At 50.2% G+C, this 10162-nt stretch overlaps 1 protein-coding gene across 1 annotated transcript; it reads left to right on the forward strand.

The window, feature by feature from the left end:
* The first annotated feature begins 1338 nt into the window (after nt 1-1338).
* Nucleotides 1339-6095, forward strand: LOC128060322 (folate receptor alpha). The gene is made up of 5 exons (XM_052652705.1): nt 1339-1607; nt 1694-1870; nt 4954-5142; nt 5343-5478; nt 5617-6095. Exons 2-5 carry the CDS (start codon nt 1706-1708, stop codon nt 5901-5903), a joined length of 777 nt encoding a protein of 258 aa, XP_052508665.1. The 5' UTR covers nt 1339-1607; nt 1694-1705; the 3' UTR covers nt 5904-6095.
* The last annotated feature ends 4067 nt before the right edge of the window (nt 6096-10162 follow it).

Genomic DNA, 10162 nt, shown 5'->3' on the forward strand with positions numbered 1-10162 from the left:
CATGCCCTCTGTAATGGAAGCATGGAGTCCTAACCACTGGACAGCCAGGGAATTCCCTCAGTAGGTTGTCTTTTCATTTCATTGATGGTTTCCTTTGCTGTGCAAACACTTTTAAATTTAATTAGGTCTGATTTATTTTTGCTTTTATTTCTTTTGCTTTTGGAGATAGAGCCAAAAACATATTGCTGTGATTTTTGTCAAAGAGTGCTAAACCTACATTTTTTTCTAGGAGTTTTATGGTTTCCAGTCTATATTTAGGTCTTTAATCCATTTTGAGTTTCTTTTTGTATATGGTGTTAGAGAATGTTCTAGTTTCATTCCTTTACATGTAGGTGTCCAGTTTTCCCAGCTCCACTTATTGAAGAGACTGTCTCTTCTCCATTGTATACTCCTGACTCCTTTGTTGTGGTTTAATTGACCATAAGTGTATACACCTTTCTTTTGTCACTTAACAATGTACTTGGAAAGTTTTCCATATTCATACGTCAAGAGTTCTCTCAATCTTTTCCAACAGGTTAAATCCCATTGGGTGTGTATACCATGATTTAACTGGCTCTGAACTGAAAGACGATTGAGCTGTTTCCTAGACAAAGCCTCTAGACTTCGCTGACCAAGCAGTCAGCACAGACTTATGAAAGAGAGGGGAGACACTCTCCTATCCCAGGTAGGCTGAGGGCAGAGGTAAGAGCAGGACAGGGAAGAAAAGTAGGGGTGGGAGGTAGGAAGTGAGAGGCAAGGTGGGGGCTCCCCTGGTGTCCTGGGAGGGCTTTTCCTCTGGTGCCTCCACCACCCACTGCTCTGGCTCAGATTCTCCTCCACATTCTCCTTACTTCTTGGCCTTCCCCAAGGTCTAGTCCTGACTCTGCCCAGGAAACTTCCCAAGACCTCTCAGTGGGGGTTGCAGAGGGTTGTTGAGGTGTAAGGACCTGAGGTTTAGCTCTCACTAGGGCTTCCTTGGTAGCGCAATTGGTACACAATCTGCCTGCCATGCAGGAGACCCTGGTTCAATCCCTGGGTCAGGAAGATTTCCTGGAGAAGGATTAGGCAACCCACTCCAGTATTCTTGCCTGGAAAATCCCCATGGACAGAGGAGCCTGGGGGGCTACAGTCCATGGGGTTGCAAAGAACTGGATATGACTGAGCAACTAAGCGCAGCACAGCACAGCTTTCCATATAGCCTTCCCGCTACTCCCAGCTCCCTTGGCACAGGCTCCGGAACCTTAAGCAAGAACTGAATGGCTCAGTGGCCTTCATCTGGCCACTGGTCAGCTTCCCTGTTTACTCCGCGGGCAATCTCTTGGCTCCTAAACTTAGGTTGCTTTGAGTTAGGATGAGCTGAGGAAGCAGAAGCAGAGGCCGGCTGGTGCCCCTCCTCTCACTCAACAACCCCATCAGCAGATTATGCCCCATGGTTCCTCTTATGCAGGACCCTCTGATTATGGGTGAAATACTGTCTGGCAAAACCGGAAGGGGATGTCTAGAGAGGGGTGGTGGCTCCCTCCACGTCACAGAGCTAGTGTTGAAATGTCCTCAGGTGGGGGTGGATTCCTACCAGTTTGTCCAGACCTCTACAGGCCCTGCATCACTCAGCTCATCGGTGAAGTGGGGTAAGCCAGGTGAGGAGGCCAGAAGATCTGGGTTTGGGAGGGAGACAGGAAATCTAACCAAGAGTCTTATGGTGGCTTCCTGGCAGGAGTGAGTGGTCATGGCCTGGAAGATGACACAGTTGCTGCTTCTGGCTTTGGTGGCTGCTGCATGGGGTGCCCAGGTCCCCGTAACTCCACGGGCCAGGACAGACCTGCTCAACGTCTGCATGGATGCCAAGCACCACAAGGCAAAACCGGGCCCAGAGGACAGTCTACACGAGCAGGTGAGGATGGGGTGGGGTCTGGGGTAGAGGAGAGGGAAGACCCCAAAAAAGGGAGAAGTTAGGGTGGTGGGAAGATCAGCTTTGGAGTGATGGAGGCAGGAGGGTGGCAGGGAGGTGATCCTGGTGGACCTCTCTTAGGAGGTCACTACAACACTGGGAGGACTGTTTATCTAGCGCCCTCTATGGGTCAAGTGTTTTCCGCACACCTTGTCTGTGAATACCTATTTGGTATGTGGTAGGTGGTCTTTTCCCTGGTGGCTCAGACTGTAAAGCCTCTGTCTACAATGAGGGAGACCTGGGTTCGATCCCTGGGTCAGGAAGATCCCCTGGAGAAGGAAATGGCAACCCACTCCAGTACTATTGCCTGGAAAATCCCATGGACAGAGGAGCCAGGTAGGCTACAGTCCATGGGGTCGCGAAGAGTCAGACACGACTGAGCAACTTCACTTTCACTTTCAGGTGGTCCCTATTGGAGAAGGAAATGGCAACCCACTCCAGTGTTCTTGCCTGGAGAATCCCAGGGACGGGGGAGCCTGGTGGGCTGCCGTCTATGGGGTCGCACAGAGTCGGACAGGACTGAAGTGACTTAGCAGCAGCAGCAGGTGGTCTCTATTTACACAAATGAGGAAATAGGCCCAGAGAAGGCACAGGTAGACATGGGAACTAAGAATCCAGCCGGGAGAGGGACTGGGGGTAACTTTCCCAACCTTCACTATGTGCCAGCCCATGGAGCTCAGGTCAAGATAGGAGAGGCAGATCCCTCATGGTCACCGTGTAACAAAGAACTACAAATAGGCCAGGTCCTCACCTCCATTAGGTCCTGACGAGAAAGTGGCAAATCAGATATGCCGGGAAGACTTCCAAGTAAAGAGGCCGTTGGCTTGGCCTTGGAGGTTGAGTAAGAGTTTTCCAGGAAGACAAAGCAGGAAAGGGCAGCCTAGCAGAGAACGGCGTGTACACAGGTTGCAGGGTGACAGCGTGAGTGGTGCCAAGTCCAGTGTGGCCAGAGCCAAGACACTGCGCCCGCAGAGAAGGGGAGGCGAGGCTGGTCTCAAGGGAAGATCCCTAAAGCAGCTCAGGGACTCTGAGCTTGAAGTTGAACTCCAGGCTCATGAGAAACGCTGGTATCTTATTCTCTCTAGTCTCTCCCTCAGCTCCCGACAAGCTTCACACTGCTGGGGGGCTGCAGTGTCCCCAGGGAAAGGCTGGCATGGACTGTCTCCAGGGTCTTCAAGTGAAGAGAGGGAAGTTCAGCAGCCCATGACTTCTCAGTCATTTCCAACAGTTCATTTGCTAGTAAAATACCCATAACATAAAATTTGCCATTTAAGCATTTCTAAGCATGCAATGCTGTGGCATCAGGTAGATTCACACGCGAACATCACCACCATCACCACCATCCACCTCCAGAATGTTTTCATCTTCCAAAACTGAAAGTCCATATGCACCACCGCATTTTTAGAATTTTGTAAGTTTTAAAGGGGGCTTTAAAGAACCTTTAGTAGCACTTCCTCTTTGCCAAGAAATGGTGTGCAGATGTTTGAGGAAGACAGGTGATTGCAATTCAGAGGGATGTAGGCTATATGGGAGTGGCTGGTTTTCTGGAGCCTCTCCAAAAGGGGCCAGGAAGTGTTTTTCTTTATATGTATTAATCCTTTCAGAGGAGGAAACCACTGACCCTGGCTGGCAGGTCAGGGATGCAGTGGATGGGGTCTTGCCAGCTGACCAGGAGTTGGGCATCTGAGGAATGGTATGCACAAAAAGCTAGGGAAGCCTGGAAGCAGGCTCTGCGGCAGCAGCTCCGGGCATGGGCTGGGTTATTGGAGAGGGATCAGTTTGGCTCCGCCGTCAAGGACTTTCCTTAGTTTTTCCTGAGTGTCAGGACCCATCACAGCTCCCCCCTCACTTGAGCCTGCGTGCTAGAGTTCATCTCAGACATTTCAAGCAGTTTGGCTCATGAACACTCAGCTCCTGACTCCCAGCCTACGGCAATTCCTAAAGGGAAACCATAATCACTTCTACCATCTCGTGCATGTGTGCTAAGTCGCTTCAGTCATGTCCAACTCTGTGTGACCCATTGAACTGTAGCCCACCAGGCTCCTGTGTCCATGGGACTCTCCAGGCAAGAATACTGGAGTGGGTTGCTATGCCCTCCTCCAGGGGATCTTCCCAACTCAGAGACTGAACCTGTGTCTCTTACATCTCCTGCATTTGCAGGGGGGTTCTTTCCCACAAGCACGACTTGGGAAGCCCCTTCTACCTTCTTACCTGCCTTGAATTTACCTCTCCAGGAATGCCTCCCACATTTAGTCCCATGGCCCATGGCCGGGCCATGTGTGGGTCACTGCTACTCTGCGCCCCTCTTCTTTCAAGACCTACCAGGAGTCCCCTCACCTGGGCTTCCAGACCCTGAAAGAGCCAGACCAGCCCCCTTTCCTCCACCCCCCACCACAACCTGAGTCCAGGATTCCCCCTGTCCTCTCTGTCCTGAGTTAAAACCTTAACCTTATCATCCACAAAGGGTGCAGCTCCCTTAAACTCTGTAAAACAGGAGTAATGGTCTTTCGACTGGGACCATTATCTTCAGTAAGAGCAGATAAAGTGGAAGAATCTCAGGGACTTTGCATCTGCTGTATTCTGTGCCCTCCATGTTCTCTGTATCCCCCCTCCCTGCCTTTCACTAAAACCATAAGCTCAAGGAGGGCAGAGATTTGATCTATTTTGTTCATTACAGTATACTCCGCAGCCAGCACTATGCCTGCACTCAGTTAATACCAGCTTGGTGCAAAATGAACAATATAAATAACCCAGATAACGTGGAACAACTTTGTAAACAGTTTAGAGATGTACAAATAACAATGTCCCCCCAGATGATGATTCCCCAGATCTCCCACGTCCCCTGTGTTAGAAGGCCAGTATTATTACTGCCTCTACCCCAAAATGAGGGCTCTCAAGTTCAGGCTTAGGGGCAGCCTCCCCAGCGAGTGATCCTCTGGATGATCTACCCGAGGCAGAGGAGCCAGAATATGGAGGAGATGGCCACGGTGGCTCAAGGACTTAGCCCCATGTCTTCCCCTCCACAGTGCAGCCCCTGGAGGAAGAACGCCTGCTGCTCTGTCAACACCAGCATAGAAGCCCATAAGGACATTTCCTACCTGTACAGATTCAACTGGGACCACTGTGGCAAGATGGAGCCTGCTTGCAAGCGCCACTTTATTCAGGACACCTGTCTCTACGAGTGCTCACCTAATCTGGGGCCCTGGATCCGGGAGGTATGGGCACCAGCCCCACAGACAGGAGCTTCAGCAGAGGGCAGAGTCCACTGGTCACTTGCAGGGAGGGTGTGGTTCATGAATTCTGGTCTGAGGGTGATAGAGGCATCGCCCCCACCTCCCCAGCCCTGGACTCCATCAAGGCTATAGCAGCTGAGATCCCTGACAGACTGGCTCCCTCTCTCCCCTGACCCCTCCAGGTTAACCAGAAATGGCGCAAAGAGCGGGTCCTGGGTGTGCCCCTGTGCAAAGAGGACTGTCAGATCTGGTGGGAGGACTGCCGCACCTCCTACACTTGCAAGAGCAACTGGCACAAGGGCTGGAACTGGTCCTCAGGTGAGGACTGAGGGGTGTAGGGAGAGGGAGGGGGAGGTGGGGGTGTGGAAGTGTTTATGGAGATTCGCGGTTGTGGGGTTGGTAGAGCAAGAGATGGTTCTGGACCCAGTGGCTACAGGTCTTCCATCCTCCCCACAGGGTATAACCAGTGCCCGGTGAAAGCTGCCTGCCACCGCTTTGACTTCTACTTCCCCACACCTGCTGCTCTGTGCAATGAAATCTGGAGTCACTCCTACGAGGTCAGCAACTACGGCCGGGGCAGTGGCCGCTGCATCCAAATGTGGTTCGACCCCTTCCAGGGCAACCCCAACGAGGAGGTGGCGAGATTTTATGCTGAGAACCCCACTTCTGGGTCCACACCCCAGGGGATTGGACCCCTCCTGCTCAACTTGACCCAGATGCTGCCACTCTGGCTCCTTAACTAAGCTGTTCCCACTGCTGACATCTGGACACCTTCCTTGCCTGCACCCAACCTGGGTGATTATCTCAGTTCAACCCAGCTCCACTCTTTCAGATGAGGAGGACTCATAACGCCTTGGTCATTGTATCCTGATCCAAAATCCTATGGGGATCCTCTGAGAGCTTATCCTAATAAATATATCCATGTGTGTACTGTATTCTATAAATAATTTGGGGATGAGTGGGTTGGGAGGTGGTAGGCATCCCTTATTGCTCCATCCTTTCTGTTGAGAGGTCCAAAAAGGGACTGGGCTAGCTTGAAGTTCATCAGCAAGCAGAGGGTGGAAGTTGATCCTTAGCCTGGGGCTCTTACTTCTGCACCGGCCTTCCCCCGAGTGCCCCCTCCTATACCACAAGAGAACAAGAGAATTGGTGGAGGGAAGCTGGGGAGAGACTGGCAGGTGAGTTATTGGCTCCTGAAGTTTCTTTCCCTTTCCTTCCCTTACTAGATGTGGGCTGGGAAGGAGATATTGGTGGGCAGATCCTCATGAAGAAAGCTTGCATTGTCTCCGTTTTTTTTTTTTTTTCAATGACAATTCTACAGTGAATAACAATATACATAGTAGAATGCTATACTGTTGGATTCCAGAAGAGGGATTGCCAGGTCAAGGGGCATTTGGATTTATAATTTTGATAGTTATAATTCTACAAGGGTTGTATCAATGTGGCCCCCACCAGCAATGTATGAGTGCCTTATGTCCCCATCATGTGGTCAACACAGTAGAGAGTCAAACTTTGAATGTTCTACCAAGCTGATTTTCTTCTAAACTGATAGGTGGGATAAAGGGCATCTCAGTAGAGTTCTTCACTGGCCATGTTTCTTACCACAAGAACAAGGTTTCTGAGATCTTCCCATATTCATCTACTGAGACTAGTTCACTCTTTTTCATTGCTGGGCAATATTCCATTCTATGTATTGATCACACTTAATTCATTCACTTACTGATGGACATTTGAGGGAGGGAGGTTCGTTCTTTTATGGCCTTGACATCTTTGAAAGACACAGGCCAGTTATTTTGTAGAATAACTCTCAGTTTGGGTTTATCTGACTGAGGTTCTGCATTTTGGACACGAATATCCTGAAAGCAATTCTGTGTGCTCTTGCTGCGTCATGGTGGCAGGGGGGCATAGGTGTCAGGTTGGCCCATTCCTGAGGATGTTAACTGATCTTTTGGTTGGGATTGGGTCTGCCAGGTTTCTCCGTTGCTTTTTCCCCTTTTGTAATTAATAAGTATGTTGTAGGTAGATATTTTGAGGATGGCAAATATCCTATTCATCATCAAACTTTCACCCTGGAGTTTTACTATATGGTGGACGCTTTTTAAAAAATGAAAACAAATACTGAAAAAATGTTTTATTTTTGTGACACCCCCTCTCCAACCCTTTAAATGCTTTCCCATGGTATCTGCTGGAAAAACCAAACTTCTTCAGTGGCCCAGAAGTCCCCTCCTCTCTGGGTTCCTAGAATGTTCTTGTATATTCTGCAGGCCGACTCCCTGTGTTCAGGGAGCTTCCTACCTAGAATGTTTTTACACTCTGCCGGCTGACTTCTTGTAGCCACTTAGATTTCATCCTATAATTAATTCCTCAAAAAGAGTCAGACACGACTTAGCACAACAAAATGACTTCTGACAACCCAACCAAAAGAACTTACTGCTCACCTGGGCACTTTCTCATCGCATCACTGGTCCTCTTGTATAGATATCAGTTCAGTCTTATTGTCTGACTTTCCCTACAAAACACACACACCTGAAAGCAAAGGCCATGTCTGTGTCATTTTGTGTCAGGTCCCCTGGCCCTGGGTCAGTGCCTAGCACAGAGGAGGTGCTTAGGAAGTGAAGGAATCCACGTACTCAGTCTGTCGGTCAACGGACGCCTTCTGGCTGTGTCAGCCGACAGGTAGGCAACTGAGTACCTTGTACTCTCTGGTGGGGGCAGACAGACAGACGTGATAACTGACAACTCTTAGCACCCTGAGCTGAGGGTTTGCTCCAGGGGAGCAGAGTGTGGTGCAGTTCTGTGGAAGCCCAGAAAGGCGAGGGAAGGTTTCCAGAGAGCGCGTAGTGTTGACCAAGCAGATTAGGCAGGAGGAATGACATTTCATGGAGAAAGTTCAAGAAGTACAAAGTCTTGGAGGTGATAGACGCGCAAGGAGATTTCTAGGTGGCTAAGATAGAGGTTAAGAGGACTAGGGCAGGAAATGAGGCCAGAGAAGAAACACTGGATCTGCAGTCCTCAGACTCTGATGCCCTCTCAGTGCTCTCCTTTCTTCATGAAAGAAACCAGGCTTGGAATCAGACTCAGTTCTGAATCCTAGCCCCTCTTTGCTGCCTGGGAATTATATTTTTCTCAACTATGAGGATGGGTGGTAAGCAATTACATATGCTGCTGGCTCACACTCGGGAAAAGCTCCAGCTTCTCCCATTCCCACTTCCTGCAGCCCAGAGCCCCTACCCATGCAGGGCCAAAGACCTTCCTGTTATCTTTGTCTGGTCACAGAGTAGCCTTCAGTTTGGGGTCCACAAGGATGCTGATGGCTAACTTGGCTGGTATTAAGCTTCTAATCCAGGCAGATACTCTCAGGATCGGCTTCACAGTGGCTGTTTGACTGTGTCCCTGCCTGTTGGCCAGGTGGTCTGAGCAATGGGGCCTCAGATTCAGAGCCCAGCATGAGGTTCAGCAAGGGCAGGGACTCCTCATGGTTTAGAACTCATGGGTCCAGCTCACCTCCCACTTGCCAGCCTCTTCTTCTGAACCCCTGAGGTCTCAGGGGCCAAACGTCACTCCTGAGTGGATGGACTATCAGTTCAGTTCAGTTCAGTCCAGTCACTCAGTCGTGTCCGACTCTTTGCAACACCATGAATCACAGCACACCAGGCCTCCCTGTGCATCACCAACTCCAGGAGTTTACCCAAACTCATGTCCATTGAGTCAGTGATGCCATCCAGCCATCTCATCCTCTGTCATCCCCTTCTCCTCCTGCCCCCAATCCTTCCCAGAATTAGGGTCTTTTCCAATGAGTCAACTCTTCACATGAGGTGGCCAAAGTACTGGAGTTTCAGCTTCAACATCAGTCCTTCCAATGAACACCCAGGACTGATCTCCTTTAGGATGGACTGGTTTGGATCTCCTTGCAGTCCAAGGGACTCTCAAGAGTCTTCTCCAACACCACAGCTCAAAAGCATCTATAAAGTCCAATTTATAATCACCTTCTGGTGCAGGGGCAGAGAATGGGGGACAGGAAAAGTCCGTCCTGATGAACACATACGTGAGCGTGTGTGCTCAGCCCTGTCCATTTCTTTTGTGAACCCCTGGCCTATAGCCTGCCAGACTCTTCTGTCCATGGGAATTCCCAGGCAAGAATACTGGAAAGGGGTTGCCATTTCCTACTCCAGGGGATCTTTCCAACACAGGGATAGAACCAGTGTCTCCTGCGTGTCCTACATTGGCGGGCAGATTCTATACCACTGTGCCACCTGGGAAGCCCCTAGAATAGTGTATAGGAGAATGCTTTGGGGCATTCCTAGACACATGGCCATGCTTCTCCAATCAGGAGAAGACTGAGTTGGGCTTGTAAAGCCAGGAGGGATGTCTGGGGGTCCTAGCTGCCTTCTACCTGCTCAGGTGTTCAGAGGGCTTAACCCTCCCAGGTTGTCTATCACAAGATTCAGGAATGGCTCACTCTGCGAGAGAGGGAAAATGGGGCACAAGCTGTGGGTCTCCTGGGAGCCCATTTCTTCCCTCTTCCCCGCATTGGAGTCAATTTCTTTGCAGACCTATAGGACTTTCCTTCTTGGCCGATTCTCCTCCAGTAATCCAGCTGCCTCTTCTGGCTCCCAGCTGCACACCTCCCCCCACTTCCTTGCTCCATGGGCCCAGACCTGTGCCCTTTCCAAGCATTTTTTTTTTTTTAATGAGACCTTTTTAAAAAATTTTATTAATTTTTTGGCTATAGTGGGTCTTTATTGCTGTGCTCAGGCTTTCTCTAGCTGCAGCGAGCAGGGCCTATTCTGTGGTTGTGGTGTCCAGGCTTCTCATTGTGATAGCTTCTCTTGTGGAGCGAGGGCTCTAGGGTGCTTTGGCTTAGTAGTTGCAGGACTCAAGCTCAGTAGCTGTGGTGCAAGGGCTTAGTTGCTCTGAGGCATGTGAAATCTTCCTGGACCAAGGGTTGAACCCATGTTCCCTGCATTGGTTGGTGGATTCTTAACCACTGGACCACCAGGGA

This window comes from Budorcas taxicolor, chromosome 15 (genome assembly GCF_023091745.1).
Source record: "Budorcas taxicolor isolate Tak-1 chromosome 15, Takin1.1, whole genome shotgun sequence".
In the NCBI taxonomy this organism is placed as follows: domain Eukaryota; kingdom Metazoa; phylum Chordata; class Mammalia; order Artiodactyla; family Bovidae; genus Budorcas; species Budorcas taxicolor.